The sequence below is a fragment of the Dryobates pubescens genome, chromosome 22, assembly GCF_014839835.1.
Source record: "Dryobates pubescens isolate bDryPub1 chromosome 22, bDryPub1.pri, whole genome shotgun sequence".
NCBI classification, from domain to species: domain Eukaryota; kingdom Metazoa; phylum Chordata; class Aves; order Piciformes; family Picidae; genus Dryobates; species Dryobates pubescens.
In genome coordinates this window covers 16,813,227-16,835,336 of record NC_071633.1, presented here as the reverse complement: position 1 = coordinate 16,835,336, position 22,110 = coordinate 16,813,227, and the positions used below count along the sequence as shown (strand labels likewise).

At 53.8% G+C, this 22,110-nt stretch overlaps 1 protein-coding gene across 1 annotated transcript; it reads right to left on the bottom strand.

Moving 5' to 3' along the window:
- Window positions 1–1,310: 1,310 nt before the first annotated feature.
- IGF2 (insulin like growth factor 2) lies at window positions 1,311–19,670 on the bottom strand. The gene is made up of 4 exons (XM_054171894.1): window positions 19,282–19,670; window positions 11,411–11,549; window positions 2,583–2,749; window positions 1,311–1,963 (listed from the first exon to the last, which is right to left on the bottom strand). Exons 1-4 carry the CDS (start codon window positions 19,432–19,434, stop codon window positions 1,721–1,723), a joined length of 702 nt encoding a protein of 233 aa, XP_054027869.1. The 5' UTR covers window positions 19,435–19,670; the 3' UTR covers window positions 1,311–1,720.
- Window positions 19,671–22,110: the final 2,440 nt, after the last annotated feature.

The following is a 22,110-nucleotide window of genomic DNA, read 5'->3' as shown; positions in this document are numbered from 1 at the left end:
GTTTTGATTTTTTTCTTTCCCTCTTCCAACTCGCTTTAGCACCATAACACATTGGAAACATTACAACCCCTCTTCAGATACTACACAAAATGTCCCATAAAAATAGTGCTCTTTATTTTTTGTTGTTGTTCTTTTCTCTTTCCCCCCCCCCTTTTTTTCCTCTTTTTTTTTCTTCTTTTTTTTTCCTTCTTTTTTTTCCCTCCTTTTTTTTTTCTCCTTTTTTTCCCTCATTTTTTTCCCCCCTTCTTTTTTTCCCTCCTTTTTTTTTCTTCCTTTTTTTTATTTTGTTTGCCAAAAAAGTTATATATTATATATATAAATCAACTAAATCCGTGGCAAATGTGCAATGCAGACGCCTCCTCCATTTAAAGTGAGCAGCAGCTCACTTCTTTTCTTTTTTTTTCCTTTTTTCCCTTTTTTCTTTTCTTTTTTCTTATATTTTTCCTTTTTTTCCTTTTTTTCTTTTTTCCTTTTTTTAAAAAATTTTTTCCTTTTTTTCTTTTTTCCTTTTTTTTCCTTTTTCTCCTTCATTTTGTTCTTTCATTTTTTTCCCATTCATTTTTTCCTCCTTTCCCCTTCTCCTTTTTTTTTTTAATGTTTTTTAATTTTTTTTTTCCCTTTCTCTCTCTTTCCTCTTCCTCTCTTTCTCTCTCTCCCTCCCTCTCCCCTCTTCCTCTCTTCCTCACAGTCATCAATGACTTCAAAAACAACCAAAAAGAAAAGGTGCAAGTCGATTTGGAATCTTGTAATGGAAGCACACACGCAACAACAGCAACAACAACAACAACCAACAAACAACAACAACAAAACAAAAATAAACCCACACCAAAAAAAAAAAATGCAGATGGGGGCTCCTCAGAACTTCTTTCTCAGGTTAAGGTTTTGTTTGTTTGGTTTTTGTTTGTTTTCTTTCGAAGGTGCAAAAGGAAGCTAGTAAAAAAAGAAGAAGAACCAAGAAAACCAACCACCAACAACAACAAAATTGAAACAAATGGATCAAAAAGAAAAAAAAAACAAACCAAAAACAAAACCCAAGATGAAGAAGAAAAAGAAAAAGAAAAGAGTGGGGTGGGGAATGAGGTGGCAAAAAAAATTCTATTCCTCGACATTTCTCCCCATTTTAATGAATTTGTTTTTTCACTTTATTGTCAAGAAAGACACGGAATGGACTCTTCTTCTTGAGATCAAAAAAAAAAAAGAAAAACCAAAAAAAAAAAAAAAGAAAAAAAAAGATTAAAAAGAAATTTTTTTTTTACTTCATATCCATTTTTTCCACCACCCCCCTCCCCGCCCCCTCTCGCTCGCTCTTTTGTCTTCGGGCGTTGGCACCCGGGGAGGGGGGATGTCGCGCAGTGCCCGGCAGCAAAAAAATGAAGTCCAAGTGCCAAACTGTCCCTTTTGCAAGTACAGGCTTGGAAATGCTGGGGGCACCAAATAGGCCTGGGGAAAACAACAAAATGAAACAACCCTCCCCCCCCACCCCGAAAGGATGATGCCGCGGGAGCGACGCTGCTCGGTGCCGCCGCCGCCGCCGCCGCCATCCCCTTCTTGCTGTGTCAGTTGTTTGGTTGGGGCCGGAGCGGCGTGAGGGTTACCCCCCACCCCCATCGCCCCGCTTCTCGGCTCGGCGGCCCCAGGGACGGAGGGGCTCGGGGGTCGGGTTGTGCCAGTCCTCCGGCCCTCCCCCGGGAGATCAAAAATCGAGACGGCCGCTCAGGGTTCATTTTTGGGGGCCGGCCGTTTCCGGGGAGGCTCTCGCTGCCGGGGGCCGCTGGCTGGGCAGGGAGATGAGGGGACGGTGCAGAGCCTTGGCTTCCTCGGCCGCTTGCAGCCCCTCCGCCTGCCACCGGTACTGGCGAGCCCGCAGGATGCCGGGCACCTCCCGCTGCAGCCGCTGCGAGCTCTTCTTCTGCCACACGTCGTACTTGGAGTACTTGGCGTGAGAGGGCTTCTGGAAGCTCTCCTGCAAAGGGAAGGGGTAACAAGGTCAGCCTGTGGCTTGGACAGGAGCACGCTGCGCTGGGTTAGGAACTGGCTGGAGGGCCGAGCCCAGAGAGTGGTGGTGAAGGGTACCACGTCCAGCTGGCAGCCAGTCACTAGTGGTGTCCCCCAGGTCAGCCTCATTGCAAGCCTGCCTGCCCTCCATATGCAGGTTCATGGAATCATAGAATGGTAGGGACCTCTGGAGATCATCTAGTCCAAACCCTCTGCTAATGCAGGTTCACCTACATCAGGTTGCCCAGGACCACGTCCAGGCAGGCCTTAAAATCTCCTGAGGGGAGGGGTGCTTAAAAGGAAATTTTGGAGATCATCCACTCCAACCCCTCTGCTAAAGCAGGGGCACCCACAGCAGCTTGCCCAGGATCACAGTGCCCAGGTGGGTTTAGAATCTCCCCAGAGATTCCACCTCTCTGGGCAGCCTGCTCCAGTGCTCCATCATCCTCAAAGTACAAAAGTTCTCCTTAAGTTCAAGTGAAACCTACTGTGCTCTAGTTTGTTCCTTGCAGCCCTTGCAGCTGAGGTTTGTTCTCTCCCACCCATGGCCTCCTCATCTCTTGCCCTTGATTTTGGAGAGGCCATACCTTGCTGAGCGCTGGCAGACCTGCCAAGGAGGTGGCGGAGAGGTCGCGCTCCGACTTGACGGACTTGGCGCAGTAGGTTTCCAGCAGAGCCAGGTCGCAGCTCCGGAAGCAGCACTCCTCCACGATTCCCCGGTTGATCCGCCGGTTATTTCGCCCCACCGGTCTACCTGCAACAGCAGACACCTTGCTGTTAGCCACCAACATGGGCTGGACCCTCTCCTCCCTTCCACAGCACCTTGCAGGCACCCCTCCATCGGCCACCAGAGACCGGTTGGTCGATGCTCCTCAAAACCAGGAGGGCTTTTCCCAAACCAACCAACACACGCCCACAGACTGGGGGAGTTTCACATTAAGACTGTCCCAAACAGGAGACTCTGGGCATGGGAAACACTGAAAGTGAGCAGTGGAAGCACAATGCCCAACGCTGCTCATCATGCCACACCAAGCCCCCACCTCCTAGTCAGCCTCTAGGAGCACACAAAATGGTCCACACTGGCCCTGTGTGTGACTCAAGATCCCTGAAACTGTGGTCTGATGTTGTGCCAGGGGAGATTTAGGCTGGATATCAGGAAGAAAATTCCTTAGTGAAGGAAAGGTCAGACATTGGAACAGGCTGCCCAGGGAGGTGGTAGAGTCACCATGTCTGGAGGTGTTCAAGAAACCTGTGGGCGTAGCTCTTCAGGACATGGTTTAATGGCCATGGTGGGGGTAGGCCGACGGTTGGACTCAATGATCTTAGGTCTTTTGCAACCCAAACAATTCTATGATTCTACAAATTCTGTTGATATCAACCGGGTTCTCCAAGTGTGCATGGCACCAGTTAAAGATACTTGACATGGGGGCAGTTCCTTCCCCTCCTCTACCCCCAGCACAGTCAGCCTTTGTGGGCACAGCTAAGGCGAGGATGCTTGAGCCCAGCCCAGCTGCCAGCCTGCACCAATGACAGCGACCATCTCCAGTGCTGATCCTGGTGAGCAGGTTTCATTAGAGAGAAGCAGCACAGCACTGCAGCTGCCAGCCTCCCTCTGCTGGGTCAAGGCTCAAGCAGGTGAAGCAAACCAAAGGCAGCTAAATTCTACCAGATGGGACAGCTCTGAGACAGCTGCAGATAGAACACAGGCTCCTGCCCCCGCCAAGAACAGCTATTAAACTTAATCTTTTAATAAGGGCTCCTCTCCCCTTTCTGCCAGCAGAAGGATGCAAAAGCCCAAGCTTGGTGCAGCAAAGCCCAAGTGCTTTTCATATCGCTGCTCAACGATGGCCAAAGCCCTCCAGAGAAGTTTGCATCAGTTTGACTGCTTGCCCTTCCCCTCTTGAAAGAGGAGGGGGGAATTTGAATTCCTGATGCAAAACAAATTTGCTTGGGAACTGCAACTTCCAAAGCACAAAGCAGCCCAAAGTGAAAGGAGCTTGTTCCTCTGCACTTCTGCAGGTGGAATGGTGCACACTGGTGCTGTGGTGGGGTCTGCAGTGTGAGGAACTGACCCCAGTACAAGGTGCTCCAAGGGAGCAGCAGGGGCCAGCACCTTGCAAACAGGATCCAGTGCAGCATCCCAGCCAGGAAAACTTGGGCATGGGAAAAACTGCAAGTGAGTGGTGGAAGCACAGTGCCTAACTCTGACCATCACACCATGCTGAGCACCCCACCAGCCTGTGGGAACACACAAAATTGTCCACAGTGGCCCTGTGTGTGACCCACCATCCCCTGCCCACACTTTGGATGAAGCAGGTGAGCAAGTATTTGGCCCTGGTGAAGATTTGAGGGCCCTGGCTTGCAATTTGAGTACTGCATTCAGTTTTGGGCCCCTCACTACGAGAAGGACATTGGGTGTCCTGGAATGGATCCAGAGAAGGGAAACAAAGCTGGTAAAGGGTCTGGAGAACAGGTCTTGTGAGGAGCAGCTGAGGAAACTGGGCTTTAGTTTGGAGAAAAGGAGGCTGAGGGGGAGACCTTCTGGCTCTCTACAACTCCCTGAAAGGTTAGAGCAAGGTGGGGGTTGGTCACACCTCCCAAGTAACAAGTGATATGATGAGAGGAAATGACCTCAAGTTGCACCAGGGGAGGTTTAAGTTGGACATTAGAAGAAACTTCCTTCCCAGGGAGGTGGTTGAATCCCCATCCTTGGAGAGGTTTAGAAGGTGCAGAGCTGTGGTGCTGAGGGACACGGTTTGGCACCACACTTGGCAGAGTTAGATAATGGTTGGACTCAATAAACTTAAAGGTCTTTCCCTCCAAAATGACTTTATTATATGATGCTAATTTCCCCAGGGGTGTCTCCCAGGAGGATGCTCACCCAAAGTGCCTTGGCACAAAGTGCAAAGCACGGGAGTCCTCTGTGCATGAAAAGCACAGACATGAAAAGCAGGCCCAGATACACAATGCAAACATGCGTGTGCAACACAGCCCCTGTGGGCAGTGCTGGCTTGAAAAACCCTGTGACCCCACCTCCCCTTGAGCTCTGCCATAGCCCCCAGCAGCAGGGCACCTGCTCCCTGTTCCCAGCATTAAGAGCTCTCTGCTCCATGATGGTCCGTTGCCACCATACTCTGAGGTCCCAAGAGCAAGCATAACATCAGGGTGCAGGGCACTGCGACAGCTGACTGTTACCAGGCAGCCCACCCAGGAGTTGCTTCAAAAGCTTTATTTCAATGAATAGTAGGGGCTGGAAGTGACCTTTGAAGATCATCTGGTCCAATCCCCCACCTCTGTTTTCCACATTCATTCCCTCCTGTGCCACCACCCTCCTTTACCTTTTTCTCTGGGAAAATTTCAGGCATGGCTTTACCTAGCCCAGCATGAAGGTGAAAACGATGGTTTCCTCTTGGGAAAGCCTCGAGGTTAATTTTTCCTCCATAAATATTTGTGGCAAATAACTACACCAGACAGGGCCCTCCTTTTAAAGGCAGGGCAGGTGTGTTGGGTGTCCACAGCCCTACAAGTGATGTGGAGGCAGGCAATCCAGGCAGTGAAGCCTAAGGATTGCCTTGGTGAGAGGAGCCGGCTTGAGGCCACCTTCATGTTGCCCTCTATACTCATATGATGTCCAGGGAGGTCCATGGCAGATACACACTGCCACCAGCACTCCACACCACAGATGGCCCTTGCTCACAACCTATCAACCCCAGTGCCCAAACCTGCATGTGAAGCAGGATGCTGAAGCATGGGGCTGCTCCAGAGGGGAATCCTGAGCATGGGTAGAAGGAGAGACTGGAAGGAAAAGAGAAAATATTCAAGTCCCCCCCTTCTTGCCAGCACATCCCCAGAGGGCTGCGTTCACACTCCCGCTGAACAGAAGGTTGCACAAGTGACGACACATGGAGTGCGGGGAGAAGTTGAGGGTTTGAAAGGTTACGTGTCTCCTCTCAAAGGGAGAAGCTGCCCACTTGCAGTTCTGTGTTTGTCTGGAAAGAAGAGGGAAGGGAAAAAAAGCAGCAAGCAAAGTGGGACCACTTTTGCCGCCTGGCTATCAAGGGCGCTTTGCGGCACGGGAGTGCGTGGGAAGGTCACAGTGTCCCAGGTGCAGAGGGGAGCTCCTGGAAGGGACAACCACGGTGGCAAGGTCCCTTCCTCCCTGCTTGCTCGCTGCCCAGCTGGCGAGCACACTCACGGTCCTGGCCCCAGCATGCTGCCCTTTCTCTCTTGCATAAAGCTGCTGTGTGCCGTTCCCGTTCCCCTCGCTGGCTGTGCCGCCCCGGTCCGATAGGACACATCTCCCATTACATAATTGTCCGTACGGCTCTCTCCCAGTGCCAACACAATCCTCTGTGGGAGAGTGACTTCAGGAAAAAAAAACAGGCAAACATAACAAACAGGGATTTAGACCCAGAAAGTACTTGGAGATAACGAGCCAGGGGTGAGACGCCAGAACACTGCTGGTCAGCAGCCCTATCTCTGCTGACCTGGATTGGGAAAAGTGTTTGTTCCATAACACGGCTTACGCACGGACTAAAGGTTGAGTGTCCTGGCTTTTGCCCATGGGTGGCATCTTGCTTCACCACCACTGCCAAAACCAGGGAGGACTTTGCCACGCAGTCCCTCACCCGCTGGGGAGAGCTGTGCGGGCTGAGGCACCGCTGGGCCACGCGAGCCACTTCCCATCGCAGCCATGGCCACCTCCCCCCCCGAGGAAATGTGCTTCCGCTGGGCCTCTGATGAATGAGAGCTGTGCTCTCTGCTCCCCAGACTGCACTCCACCAAAGCCTCCCACGGCTCTGCTGCAGAGCCAAGCCCTGGGATGTAAAGCTTGGTGATGTAAAGCCTGGTGATGTAAGGCCTGGTGACGTAAGGCCTAGGGACTAAAGCTTGGGGTTGTAAACCATGGTGATGTAAAGCTCAGCGATGTAAAGCCTGGGGACATAAAACTCAGTGATGTGAAGCTCGGGGATGTACAGCCTGGTGATGCAAAGCCTGGCAATGCAAAGCTCAACAGTGCAAAGTCTTCCACCTGCCTGGGATTATTCCCTTCTGGCAGCAGGCTATCCCGACAGGGAGAAGCTGGGCATCCCAGCAGCTGTGCAAAGCCAAACCCACTCCTGGAAGAACTCAGAGGTCATGTACCTGCAGCTCAACTATGCCTCCACAACAGAGGTGGTGGCACTGGCCAGAGAAAGACAAGAGGGTCCCCTCCCTGCCATCACCATCCCATTGTTCCGGGCTCCCCACCCTTGCCAGGATGCTGCAGGGAGGGGTGCACAGCGCCGATGCCACCCTGGCTGGGTCCCCTCCGCTGCGGTCAATCAGGCGGCAAGCCGAGTGGAAGGGGACTTTGGGTGTAAACAGTCCCCGCGCCCCTGTCGCAGGAATGTCAGGAGCAACAAGGGGGCCTTTGTGCGGCACCGGGCCCCGTCCCAGTGCCCCCAGCCTGGCCCTCCCCCACCCCGGCACCGCACTTTCCCCCCTGCTTTTTCCTAGTATTATTCGGAGGAGCGGCGGGCGCACAAGAATGTGCCCTGTCAGCACAAGCGGCTGCAAAGAGCTAAATTCTTATCAGCTGTTGGAAAGGAGGAAACAGGAGCTGTTGTTTACAGAGAAGTCCGAACCCTCTCCCCCTGCAGCCCCTTCTCCCCTCCCCACCAGCACTGCATGACAGCGACTTCGAGGCTGGGGCTTCACCTCAACCTGTCCCACTTTTTTTTCCCCGCTCAAGGTTGTGCTCAGCATCCCTCCACAGGCTGCAGTTGGGTACCAGGGAGCGAGATCTCAACCTCGTTGAGGACCATGGTGGGATGCCACTGCTTTGCCAGCACCTGCAGACCAACCCCAAAAGCCTCAAAAGTCATGGAGGGAAGGAACCACAGCAGAGGCGGAGAGCAAAGCATGCATGGCTCCACCTGCAGTTTGCCCAGACATCCCCTGGGAGGTGAGGATGAGGAAACTAACCCTTGGCATTTGGCACACGTCATCGTGCCCACCCTGTGTCCCATGACCAGGTGACCACAGCACGGCCACCTCCTGTCCCAGCTGGTGCAGCTCTTTAGTAGCCCCAGCTCTTAGAGGCAGCTTTGGCATCCTCACCCCAAGCACCTGCAAGCCACGATGCCTCCAAGGGCACCTGGGGGCTGGGACTCACTTCCCATGCCAGTGGACAGGTGGACATCCTGGTTATCAGGGGCTGCACCCTCCTCTGTCTAGGCTGCCAGATGCTGGAGGGTGAAACCTGCTCAGCACGCTGCAGCCCCTCACATGGATGCAGGCAGTGCTGTTTGAACCAGCTTCCCTTGCTAAGTTCTCCCTTCCAAGAGCAGAGCATTGATTAAGTACTCAAACCACTGCTGCAGCAGACACCCAGCAGTGGATTTCCATGCCACTTTGGGGTTTTCTAAGATTACCAGTTGGATGCTCGCACCAAGCCCTCCCCAGGTGCCAAAGATGACCTCCCTACAAACGACTGCATGAGTGCAACTTACTCAGCAGGTCACACATCCCAGGCTGAGAAGAGCTCATCACAGTCCCAAGCCTAAACCTATGATCATGCAACATAAGCATGGCCTATTGAGCCTATATCACAGAATCACCAAGGTTGGAAGAGACCTCAAAGATTATCAAGTCCAACCTGTCACCAGTGTAGTCAGGAGGGTTTAGGAGTGAAGATGAATAGGGTCAGGAGAATTAATCACTTTATGAGGTCAGCTGATGGAGGTAGATGGAAAAAAACCAATGAGGTGATCCAGGGATGTCCAAACCCTTCAATCAGGTACAGCCACCACCCAAACCTCTTCAGCCCTGCATGGCACAGGGTGGTCAGATGCTGAAGAGATTAAAGAATCTCAAAGGAGCTTTGGTTCATCCCCCAGCACCTGGGCTCTCCAGAAAGATTCACAAAGAAGAGTGGTGGGACAGGAGAGGACAGGGGGGAAAAAAAGAGAAGGACAAGAATTGAAGACTCCCTCTGCAAGCAGCAGGCTGGGCACTTGGCACCGAGGGACTTGTCTGCCTCCAAAAAGTGTTTTTATTTTGGCGTGGGCTGCTGGGTTATTTAAGGTGAAAGGAGGTCAGTTTGTCCATAAAACAAAAGCCCCATTCCCTTTCATCCCCAGAGAGGGGGAGGAGGGAAGAGGAGATGATGAGAGGGAGAGGAAGAGGTGTTGGGAGTGGAAGAGGAGTTCACCTCCTCTTTGCACCAGTAAGGCCAGCCCTGGACTCACTGTCTCAGCCAAGCTCCAGCACAGGGCTCAGGAAAGCAGAAGAGGAAGGGCAGCTGATGTGCCAGGCCTTGCAGCTCAGCAAGAGGAAGGAAGAACACCCAGGGAGTCCCTAACAGTGTCACCTGCACACAACACATGGTCAGCCATGAAAACATAGACTCATAGGATGGTTTGGGTTGGAAGGGACCTTTTAAGGTCATCTAGTCCAACCCCCTGCAGTTAGCAGGGACATCTGCAACTAGAGCAGGTTGCTCAGAGCCCCAAACAACCTGACCTTGAGTGGTTCCAGGGATGGGGCATGTACCACCTCTCTGGAAAACCTGGGCCAGGCTCTCACCACTCTCAGTGTCAAACATTTCTTCCTTCTCTCCACTCTGAGTCTCCCTCATTTAGTTCAAACCATCACTCCTTGTCCTGCCACAACAGGGCCTGCTCAAAAATCTGTCCCCAGCTTTCTTTTTGGCCACTTTAAGTAGTGAAAGGCCACCAGAAGGTCTCCCTGGAGCCTTCTCATCCTGCTGGTCAGTTGGGATGGAGCCACCTACAGCCCAACCACCAGCCTCAAGTTATCAAGTCTAAACCCTGACTGCTGCTGGAGGTGGGATCACTGTCTCTCACAGACCAGCCTCAGCAGGCAGTTTCAGCCAAGTTTGGCTGAGCAACCAGGTTGGGAAGGGACATCCAGGTTGGGAAGGGACACAGAGGGTCACTTCCTAACTTTGCAGCAGCCTCTTCCCACCACATGCAGATGGGGAGGAGAGGTAGGCTTGGCTTTCAATTCCACTATCCCAGAACACACCTTGTTACTTCACAGTGACTTTTTCATTCCCTTTCTGAAGGCAGAGGCAAGACTGCCAGATGCACAACACCATGTGCAGCTGCTACTTCCAACCTCTTCCCCCTGATTTAGTTCTGCATCTCTGCTGTAGTCATTCTGCAGTTCAGCACAAGGCACAGTGGCTTCCCTCTCCCAAGCAGAGCAGGGGACCAAAACAGTGTCACACTCAAGGCACTCACAGATTACTGAGCATCCCTCACTACTCATTTATCCCTCCTCCCTGCTTACCAGCTAAGCCATTGTACTGCTAATGCAAACAGTCCAAAGTCCCAAAGACTCCTGGTGGAAAGCCCACTGCACTCAACTGTCCTGAAGTCACTTTGCACTCTACAGACAAAAAGAAGGCTGCCTTGTTTTTTTGGCAGTAGCTGCACTGCCAAAGGTTAAGTCACCACTCCTCAACGACAGGTTCACCAGCAGGTAGCCAGGAGGCCATAGAACATATTTTGTGAGGAGCTATTGCTGTACCCAAGCAAAGCTTGCCCAGAAAGGTGAGCACTCAGATCCCTCCCTGCTCTCAGGACGCAGCACTTAGGGCACCAAGGTTTAAAAATAAGCCAGGGTCCACATTCAGAAGCGAGCTGGCTGCCAAGGCCCTCAGTGGTTTAACGACTTGCTCATTTTGCTGATGGGCCAACCACCTATGGCCCTCCAGCAATATTCAACTTTCCCAAGCATCTAATCATAGGATCACAGACTAGTTTGGGTTGCAAGGGACCTTCAAAGGTCATCTAGCCAAATCCCCTCACAGTCAGCAGGCTGCTCAGGGCCACAAACAACCTAACCTGCAACGGTTCCAGGGATGGGGCATCTGGGCAACCCGGGCCAGCATCTCACCACCCTTAGGATAAAAGATTTCTTCCTTTCATCTTGTCAGAATCTACTCTCCTTCCATTTTAAAACCATCACCCCTTGTCCTCTCAAAACCTCTGTCCCCAGCTTTCTGATCACTCCTTTAAGGACCGAGAGCCCACAAGAAGGTCCCCCCCTGGAGCCTTCTCTTCTCCAGGCTAAACAATTCCAACTCTCCCAGCCCGGCCTCACAGCAGAAGGGCTCCAGCTCTCCCATCATTACTGTGGCCTCCTCTGGCTCTGCTCCAACAGGTCCACATCCCTCCTGAGAAATGCAAGACCCAGTTTCCCTAGGGAACTGGACAGTCCCAAAATCAGCATGAGGTGGGTGCAGGTCACCCCGGGGACATCGCTCTTTTCCACTGCTCTCCTGGCTCACCACCATGCTCAAGGCAATCATGAAAGCACCGTGATAGAAACCCCCTCCCAGCCCAGCTCCACTGAAGTGAGGTGTGGGGTGGGAGCAGCAGCCTGCCCGCTGCCCAGCACTTACTGAAGTAGAATCCCCGGTCCCCACAGACGAACTGCAGCGTGTCCACCAGCTCCCCGCCGCACAGGGTCTCCGCCGTGCCGTACGCCGCCGCCGAATCCAGCGCGGAGGCTAGGAAGGCCAGCAGCAGCAGCAGCATCCTCTGCACCTGGGGATGGAAGGACAGCACTTGTTAGCCTGCTGAGAGGGACCCCTCTCTGCCACCCCTCCCGTACAGCGGCTCCAGCCTGCAGCACACCTGGGGTGGGATGTCCGGGCATGTCGGGATGCTGCGGGGAAGGACCAGCAGTCCTGAGCTGTCCTCACCCCCACTCTGCTCAGACAAGCTTTGCATTGAAGCAGTTTTCCCATTGGAAAACCACACTTCAGCTGACCTCTGAAAGGCTTTTATTTCCTCTGCTCTTCCAACTGTTTATTCCAATCCTCCCTTCCCCCCCCCCCGCCCCTTTTTCCCCAGGAAGTCATTCAAATTATTATCAGGAGGTATTTAGAATCACAGAATTGTCAGGGTTGGAAGGGACCTCAGGGCTCAGCCAGTTCCAACCCCCTGCCATAGCCAGGGACACCTCACACTACAGCAGGTTGCTCACAGCCACACATCCAGCCTGGCTGCAAAAACCTCCAGGGATGAGGCTTCCACCACCTCCCTGTTCCAGTGTCTCACCAAAGTGTCTCAGTTTGTGCTTTCCTTCTTGCTGACCAGTTTGCATCCACTCCACCCTACCTCTGAAAGGCTTTTATTTCCTCTGCTCTTCCAATTTTTTACCCACCCCACCCCCTTTTTTTTTTAACCCAGCAAATAATTCAAACGAATATCATCAGGAGGTGTGTGTGTTTTCCTTCCTGCTGACCAGTTTGCAGGCCCTACCTGAAACACTGCTGCCCCAAAGCAGACACAAATGGAGCCTCGACCTGTCCCAGAGCTGCTTTTGAGGAACGCTGAGTTTTGCCAGGGAGCAGTGGCCTTTGCCCCAGGGCATGCAAGAGCCTGGGGCAATCGAGGGGCAGATTGCACAAGCAGTGTTTGCTGATGAGAGCTGGGACCAAGCAGCCATCCCTCAGGAGCAGAGCAGTCCCATGGAAAACATGCCTGAGGCATCACCAGGGAAGGGCCAAGGGAGTATCAGCTGGTGTGGAGGATTAAAAAAGAAACTCCCTGGATGTTTGCTAACTAACCCAAAGATTTCCCCTGGCTCGGCTCTGGCAAACAGCTTTACCTCCGCGTCAGCTTCTGCAGGTGTAAAGCGAGGCTGCTCTTGCCTCACTGGGTGAGACAAAGCCCATGGATGGCTCAAAGAGCTCTAGTCCTTCAGTGATGAGCACCACTGGATGCCTCCAGCCAAATAACAACAGCAGCCAGACAGGTCACCTCAAAAATGATGAAGGGAAATGTGGCAAACCAGCAGCCAGCTCAGGGGCCCCACTGCATCTCAAGCAGAGCCTCCCCTCTTCCCTGCTCACACTCAACCACCATGCTGGGTTTCACAGCCAGCCTTCATCACCATAGCATCTGAGCAGCTCGAGAATAATATCAGCTAATGAATATTTCCTTCCCCCCCCCCGGCCCCGGGATGCTGGGAGATGGAGCCGAAGCCCAGGATAGATTAAGTGACTCGCCCAAGGTCACGGGGGAAGTCTGCAGAGCAGTCAGGAAATTAGCCCAGCTCCCCCGGGGGCCCTCTACAGCCCTGACAGCAATAAAGCCACCCTTGCTACCAATTTTTTACTACCACATAGCTCAAACCGTCGCTGCTAGAAATACTCCCTGCTTGCAAGCCCCAGAGCTCTGCCCAGCACTGGGATCAGCACCAAGAAAAGCCAAGTGGGAGGCTGCAAGAGATGAATGAGTTGCAGAGGGGCATCCCCCCCCCCCTGCAAGAGCTTTGATGCCCATCTTGCTGACAGAGATCAGCAAGCTGGCAAAACCTCTCCAGGACTCTGGGCAGGAGAGGGAGTAACCCTGGGAACTGAGTGGGTTCACAGCAGCAAGTAGTAGGACCAGGATCAGCTTTTCCAGTAGCAGCAGTTCCTTTGGTGCACTGTGGAGGCTTTGGTCTGTGTCACTCTAGGAGCAGGGGAATGGCTGGGGACTGTGACTGCACCGCACTGCCAAGCTTCAGTGTTTTGTCACCTCGATTGCTTTGTCAAGTGGCCAACTGGTGTTTACTGGGCCTCACAGCATCACCTTCAGTGCTGGAGTCATGTCCCTGGTGTGGCAGCATCAGCAGCTGGATCTCCAGCTGAGAAGACATCCATGCTCCTGCTCATTTGCCTTTTTTTGTTTGAACCCTTCCCCTCTTTTTCTTCCATGCAGTTCCCAATTGCTGGTGTCCCCAGGGTGCAGGTAGCCCTGGCAGCTCATTGCACAGGTGACAGATGTGTGCCAGACAGTGCTGCTGTTGAAGCCACTGATGTGAGACTTCAGGACACACAAATAATCCCCCCCTCCCATCCCCAATTAGACTCCTGCTGGCTGTGAGCACTGTGGCTAACAGGGAGGCTACTGCTGGCCTCCCTCAAGCCAGAGCTGGCCCCCCAGAAGAGGCTTGCTTGGTGGCACAAGTGACAAACACCGTTTCTCTTCCATGCTCAGTCCAAAGGAAGGGGTGAGAGGCTCTGAAGCAAGGGGAGAGTGAGGCTTTATTTTTTTGTTGGCAGGGCGATATCTGATGCTGGAGAGACCTGATACCTGGTGTGGAAAAAAACTTGTGCTCCTCAGAAAATACCCACTGCTGCACAACCTGCACAAGGAGCCCCTAGCAGCCTTCCCTGCCTCCACTGCAAGCTTTCAGGGTGTCCATGCACCCCAGAGCTCCACCCAGGAATTCCCCCTGAAGCCACAAGGACAGGGACCGCCCTGCTGCTGTCCTGCAGAGCTGGGCTAAGGTGGAGGTGTGCAATGCAATGAAGTGCCCCTTTGCCCAGGCATCATCCACCAGCCCTTCCAACTGCTGTCACCTTGGCGTCTCCCTGCTCCCTCCAGCAGCCTGTAATGAGAAACCAGGCAGCAAAGCAAAAAGCATCTTTATTTACTACCTGGTGCTGCAGTTTCTATCCAGCTTGCTGGAGCTGCAACCCAACCCAAGCTCTTCCCTCTTGCTTTAGCCCAATTGACCCTGCAGAGGAAAAGCCCCCAGGCTAGACAAGCTGCCAGGGTGCCATCACTGCTTCATTGCATCCTAATGACCTTTCAATTGATCCTTCTTCCCTCCTGCTCCTTCCACACAGGAGTTTGCATCTACCCTGCCACAGCTGCCAAAGCCAGTGCTGTTGCCTAAAGCTGAGTGGCACAGCTCACACAGCAGCCCACAACCTGGCTCAAGCACCATGCACACAGGTAGCATGGGGCTTTGGCTGTCGTGGCCAAATCCTGCTCAGCATCACAAGCCTAAGTCCTATCAACCCCTCTGAGCCTTCATTCCCTGCTGGAAAGGTGCACAGCACTGCTTTGGGTTTCCAGTCCAAGCATTAGGACAGGGACTGCCCTCTCCACTGTGGGACAGGAAAAAACCTCACACTGACAGCTGGAAAAAACCTTCAGTGTTCCTCTCTCTCAGGTGAGATGTAACAGGTAGAAGGCAGTGTGCATGCAGGTGATGCAAGAGGGATTTCTTGGTTGCACAGGTGACCAGTACCTCCCTGAGGCTTGCTCCTGAAGCTCCTCTTCATAACCTGTGTCTGAAAGCAGCCTTCTCAGCTCAGCAGAGGCTCAGAGAAGCCATCAGAGTCCATTCCTGACCTCGCCGTGACCCGAGAGGGTCTGTTTGGCTCTCCATCCTTCATGTCCTTCTCTTTTGCTTTCCTCATGTCCTCACAAAGAGCTGCTGGAGCCAGTCTGGCCACCAGTGGGATGCTGATGCTGCCTTGGCACTCCTGTGTGTTCCCTGCAGTCATAGCCAGAGACCTCCAAACCCTCTCAACAGCTCCCATCCAGCTGGGACACACCAAAGGAGCAGCTCTCCTCAGAGTGGCTGTGGCATGCCAGGAGTGAGCCCAAGGGCAGGCCTGCAGCAGAGCCTGAGGCTGTTACAGGATTTATTATATTATTTTTCTTCAGGATTTGCTGCAAAAGTCAGCTGGAATGGCAATTTCTGTCCAGCTGCTGGGGAGCTAGGGTCCAAGAGGCCACAATGTGCTACAAGGCCCAGTTGTCAAATCTCAGAGGACAGCTCAGGCATCCCTTGCATCCAGACTCAAGCTGAGCCAACCAAACCACAGTGCCTCTCTTGGGCAACAAATATCTCCCCAAAAATGGAGCCTAAACCTCCTGTCTGACCTAATTCCTTCTTCAGTCTGGCCTTCATTACAATTTAATATGAACAGAACAACGTAGGAGGGAATTGACAGATGGCCCAGTCTGCAAAATTTGGATCTGGACAGCAAAAGGGGAAAAAAAAAATGAATTTAAAAATAAAATAAAATTGAAGAAGAAGAAGAAGAAAAAAAAAATCACTTCTTTGCAGAGCAACACAGCATTGAGAAGACAGCAGGGCAAAAAGTCACCAGCCCCAAACCAGTGGCGTGCGTGCAAGGAGGGGAAAACCCCAGCCCCAGCGTCCCAGCCTCCACCACCCTCCCTCCACCCCTCCCAAAAGGGCAAGCAGGCAGAGTGCCGTTTCACCACTCCAGGGACAGCCCGTGAGAGATGCTGCTGAGCATCTTATCTCTGGGTGAGCAGCCCCAGGAGAGCAGGGAGCCGATCCGGTTTGGAGCAGGGCTCTCCCGAAGGGGCAGGGCGCGGGCGTGTGCCAGCCTCACATGTGCCAAGCGAGTGCCGCCCCTGCCCACGGCCAACCTCGTGCAGGGCAGCGTGCCACGACGCCCCGAGGTGCCAAGTAGGAAGGCAGGTGCCTTGGCAGCCGAAAAACCACCCAGAGGCTGCATCTTGGGCAGGGACGAAGGGATGAGGTTGCCCAGCAGCGCTCAAAGGCAGAGGAGCTGCTGTGCGCTGGGCTGCAGAAGAGCCTTCCTGTGCCTCTGAAAGAGAAAGGAGGAGACTTCCAACCCACAGCTTGGAAAAAAAGCAAGCTCCAAAACACAAAACTTTGGACGGTTGAGCTGTCAGGCGAATCAAACCAGCCTAGGAGCAGGAGTTTTGCTGTTTAGCTCAGGCTTGGAAAGGGAAAAAAAAAAATAAAGGGAAAAAAAAAAAGAAACCCCTCCTGGTTCTTGGCACCTGGCTCGCATGACATTCATATGGCTGAGGTTGGCAATGCTGCCGCTATTTTTAGCCCTGGCTTTTTTGTCTTCACTGCTCATCCCCACCAACAACCCACCCCGCCCTGCGCCGGGGGTCACCTTTCTGCCTGGGGGGCGGGGAGGGGAGCGGCACCTGCCTCCCCTTGCTGTGGGACAAGGGATTGCTGCCGGAGCAGGCAGCGGAGGGCTGCCCGCACCCCCTGTCTGCCTGTCTATACGTGATGCCGCAGCAGCGAGACCTACCAGAGCTGTGGAAAAATCAAGCTGAAAAAGGTGAATGGGGTATTCAGTACCATTTACTCACCCCACTGGGGAGTAAGAATGTATTGCACAAATTTTGGTATGCGGCCCAGAAACATTTGATTTATTGCATAAAAAAAAGGAAATGCAATCTTGCTTAACTCTTCTAAAGACAGCTGGCAGGACCCAGTGAAGGGATTTAAGTCCATTTTAGTAGCCTCACTTAACTCCTTTCTTTATTGTTCCTCTCTCCTTTCTGCATTCCTGTCCAAAACCTGGAGTATATCAGGGAAAGTTAACAGCAAGTTAAGCTGTTAAATCAGAAATTGTGGTGACTGGAGTCTACTGGCAAGTGATATTCCCACAACACGCTGAACTTGCTTTATGTCTTGGCAGAGCAGCTTTAACCCTTTCGGAGCCAAGCTGCAGCCCAAACCCAGATTTCTTCCCCTCCCTGGTGCCTCCCACCTCTCCTGACCCCTCACACCAACGTGCGGAGGGAGGACGGGGGTCTCCTTGCCCCATTCCAACACACAGCAGCCTCGAGGAGCAAAGACAATCCAAAGAAGGCTCGGAGAGGTCAGTCCCAGGACACGAGCAGGGAGAGGGTGGGCCGCTTATAGTGCTCATATGCGCTGCTGGACACACACCAACTCCTCGGTCCCTCTATAAATAAGACCTCACCTGCTGTGTTTGCTTTATTTAAAAAAAGAAGAGTGGAGAAATGCTTTTCTCCGGCACTCCGTGAGGCAAGCGGGGCTTGTGCCGAGGCCGGTGGGAACCGATGGGCAGCTACGCACCGACACCTCCGGGCTGCCTGCTCAAAGCAGCAAGCAGCCCTCCAGACAGGCTGCAAAACGGATCACCTGTCAGGGGGGAGGGGAAGAAAGGGGGTGGAAAAAAAAACCCCAAACCAGCCCAGGGACACACACGCAGACACATTTTGGCTCTCCAGTTTCATGCGGCGGTGGGAGGGGACCCGCGGGTGTCAAATCTTTTATCCCTTAATGAATTTTCACAGAAGCCGGGGATAGCCCCTTTTGAAAGGCTGAGTGAACTTGTGTGGGTGTCGACAACATGGAGCAAGATTTACAGCTCTGACCCATTCACCTCCACCGAAATTGTCAAGTTGGGTCCAAAACAGCTCAGCAAAGCTCAGTTCAGAAGTGTCAGTCAGTTTTATCCCTCCAGATGTCCTTAGCACAAAGTCACCCTCACAAAACCTCACGACCCAGGCTACTCCACTCCTCTAAATCAAGGCAGGAGGAGGAACAATAACAACAAAAAACCAACCCAAAACACAACCCTGCAGGCTGAACCCTGCGAAGCAAAAAGGAAAACCACACACACAACCTGACAACAAATAAACCTAAAGGGAACCAGGCCTTGGCTTCCCGAGCACATCCCAACATCGGGAAGAACGCTACGGACTCTGTATTGGAAGCCTTGACTCAGGGGTTGAAAGCAGCGGTTCTCCCGAGGTGCCTGGTGGAAACCACCCCCACAAACCTTGTTTTTACACTGGATTGCTCCACGCCAGACCTGGCATATCAGAAAATCCCTGCGCAAGGAGCACTGGCTGGGGGTGAGGCAGCCGCAGCTGCTGGTACCGGCAGGCTCAAGCCCACTTCCCCCATGTGCCCCAATTCCCCACCGCTCAGCAGCGCGGAAACCTTTCCAAGTTGCGTTCTTACCACAATTACTGTGGGGAAAAGCAACTGGGAAGGAACAAGAGAGAAAAAAAAATCAGAAAGAAAAAAAAATACGCAGAAATCACACAAAAGTCGAAGGCTACATGCCAACCATTAACTCTCGCTCCATTTTGGCTTCGCTCTCTTGTTTTTCCTCGCTGTATTTTTATCCCTCCGGGACCGAACGCACCGCAGTGTTTTGCAGAAGAGAGTTTAATCATCCCCCCCGCTCTCCTAAGCCTTAGAACTCGCTGTCCCTGCCCCGCTCAGTGCCCGCTCCTAGCCTCTCCTCGCTCACCAAACAACCCGGGGCCGCTCAACCCGCCCTGACCTCGCATAGCCCCGGCCCCGCTCGCGGCCGCGCAAAGTGCGCGCAAACCGCGCTTCCAGCACAAGCCCCACACATATTATGAGTCGTAGCTGGGGGGAGTAGAGGGTGAACAGCGGGTGCGAGCGGACGGGGGGGCTGTCCCTGCCAGCGGGACGCGGAAGAGAGGCGGAGGGGGGACCCCCGGGGACACCCCGCGCACCCCAGCGCGGCGGGGCCGCCCCGCAGCCAGCGGCTGCGCCGGCTCTTGGGGTCCCTCTAGTGACAACAGAGAGGGACGGCGCGGCTCGGCATAGCACGGCACGGCGCGGCACAGCGCGGCATGCCACGGCTATGCCCGACACAGAGCGGCACGGCGCGGTCGAGCCTGCCCGCCTGTGCCCGTGGTGGGGCAGTGCGGAGCGGCGCGGAGCAACGCGGAACGGAGCGCAGCCGCTTACCTTAGCGCTGCCGGTGCTGCCGCTCTCAACTTCTTGCGGCGTGGGCGCTGGCGGCGGCGGCGACGGGCCGGGGAGGGAGGCGGGGGGCTGCCGGCAGCGCTCGGCCGTCCGTGCCCCGGCGCTGGCCATGCTGCTCGCCTGCCCTGCCAGCGGTCGCGGCTCCGCGTCGCCTTCCCCGCGCCCTGCCTCGCTTCTCCTCCTCCTCGCTTCTCCTTTTTGGTGTGTCAAGTCCCTGCTTGATTTTAGCTGGAGGATGTTATTTTATCACGATCAGGTATTTTGTTATTCTGGAGAGCGAGCGAGCGCTTTCCTTTCCTTTTATTTTCTTCTATTTTCTTTTTTTTTTCCTCCTTTCTTCCTTTTTGTTGTTTTTTTCTTCCCTCTTTTTTTCTTTTCTTCTTTTTTTTTTCTTCCTTTTTTCCCCTCTTTTTTTTTTTTACCTTCTATTTCCCACCCTTCTTTTTTCCTTTTTCTCCCTCCCCCCTTATTTTTTTGTGTGTGTTTTCCCTTCTCCTTCTCTCCTGCTTTGGGTGGCTCTCACTTTGGTGTGTACTGGCTGCGTCCCGCTGGCCGGGGCTGAGGGGCCGGCTGCTTGCTTTGAGCCTGGCTGCCCGCTGCTCCCGGCTGCCTGCCCCACGAGCGAGGAGACAGGCAGGGCGCTCCGGCTGCCCCCCTTTTATACCCCCCCAATGGGCATGCTCTGACTTCCCCAGCGAGCACCAGCCCGGCCACGCAGCCAATAATGTTGCAGAGCAGTCTGCAAGTCTAGCCCCCTCTCTTCACTCCCTCCCTTCCTTTCTTCCCTCCTTCTCCCTCGTAACCCTCCGGAGTCCAGCTCGGGGAGGGAAGAGGGGACAGAAAGTTTCTGCCGCACGCTTTCTTCGCCCAGCTGCTCCCGGCTCGGGGGGTGTTGACCCACCCCGCCTGGTCCCGGGGAATACGGGGGGATGCGCGCATCCCCCGCAGGTGAGGGGAGGAGGTGGGGGTCCGCACCCCGAGCCCCTGCCCCAAATGCTGGGGCGCACCCGCTGAGTGCCTCTCGCTGCGGGATGCCGTGCCCCAAGCGCTGCGCGGTGACAAAGGCAATGGGAGGTTGTCCCGTCCGCCCGGCTTGCGGGGCTGTGTCTAGGTGTGCACAGGTGTCCGCACCGGCCACCTTGTCCCATGCCAGTCCCCAGACTGCTACCAGGCAGAGGCACTCAGGGGTTCTGGCCAGTCAGCCACCCTGGGCTCATAGCCTGCCCCGCAACCCTGTCCCACGTTATGTGCCCCGGCGCAGTCAAGCAAGCTCCCACCTCACTGGAACCGAGATCCCGCGTCCACCCGTGCACGTCCGTGTGGGCAACATGGACAATTCCCTCCCCGGGGCAGCGGCGCTGGGGTTTTGCAGCCCGCAGAACACCAGCAGCAGCGGTTCCTCTGCTCCCTGCCGGCTCCAGGACCCCTGCCTTCGAGCCCAAGGGACTTTTCCCAGGCTTGGCCACTGACCGCGCTCCTGCCTCTTAGCCGGTGGCTGCGTGAAGCCAGGCTTACCCTCTGCCAAAGAGCTGCCCTTCAAGGCTGCCTTAGGGGAAGGGAACTCCGGTCCCCTTCCAGGGGCACAGACTTGAGCCACCCTCTTTGGAGTGGAACAGAATTTCTCGAGATGGGGCAGCAGACTGGTCCCTCTCAGGCAACGCTTGCTGTCGGTAATGGTGTGAAAGTGGAAGGATGCAGCAGCCCTCACCCCAGCATGCACTAAAGATAACTCCCCCACACACACACGTTTGAGCATTTTTGTTCACCAAAAGGGTCATCAGGCACTAAAGCAAGCTGCCCAGAGAAGTGGTGGAGTCACCATTCCTGGAGCTGTTTAGAAGACATTTGGATAAGGAGCTTAGGGACATGGTCTAATAGTTGTGTACAGGGAGATGTTGGGGTATGGTTGGACTTGATGATCTCAAGTTCTTTTTCAACCAGGCAACTCTATGATTCTTTCAAGGATGGGGGGCTCGGTGCATCTCTGAATAGTCGAAATTGTTCTAAACATGCCCAAGAAACTGGGGACAGGACTTGTGCTTCCTCCCCAAGCTTTGGCCATCCTTCCTTCCCCAGCATCCTTCTGTTCTCAGAGCTGTCCTCTGGGCTATGTCTCTGTGTTCATTCCCAGCAGAGCTGGTGTCGGAGCTGTGGGCTTTGACCGAACCATCAGCTCACCTGGGAGAGCAAGGTGATGCTACAGAGGGTTTCTGTGCCTGCCACACTCAAACACGGGCATCAAACCTCAGCTCCTACACTGATGTTTAAGCATGTAAAGAAGCAGCCTGGCCATCAAAGAGGTTGACCTAGCATATGTCAGGGCTTCAGACTTCTACAAAGGGACATCTCCATCGATGCTTACCTTGGGCTTTAAGAGCTTCCTCAAGACTCCCAGGACTTGGCAAATCCCAGTCGTAAGTCCTCGCAAATCACTCAGCGGATCTGGTCTCCTTAACAAAGAGCGACCACAAAGAGCAAACCACCTTTCCTCCTCGCGAAAAGCAAAAGCCCATCAAAGGAGAGGACCCAACCTTGAATGGGAGGGGAGGTAAGCAGGGCTGTAAGCTACTGTTAATAGCTGAAGGAGCCCAGCTCCCTTCCCCCAGCTCACCACAAGGACCTCCTGAGAGTAGACAAAAGAAAGCTTGGAGGGGTTAATCTCCCTGAGAAAAACAAGTGATTTTCCAGTAAACAACTGCAATAGCAAACAATGGGGGTGAAAAATAGCGATCATAAAAAAGTCTGCTCGGAGGAAGAGGCGACCCAGTAAGAGAGGTGTCCCTCCGG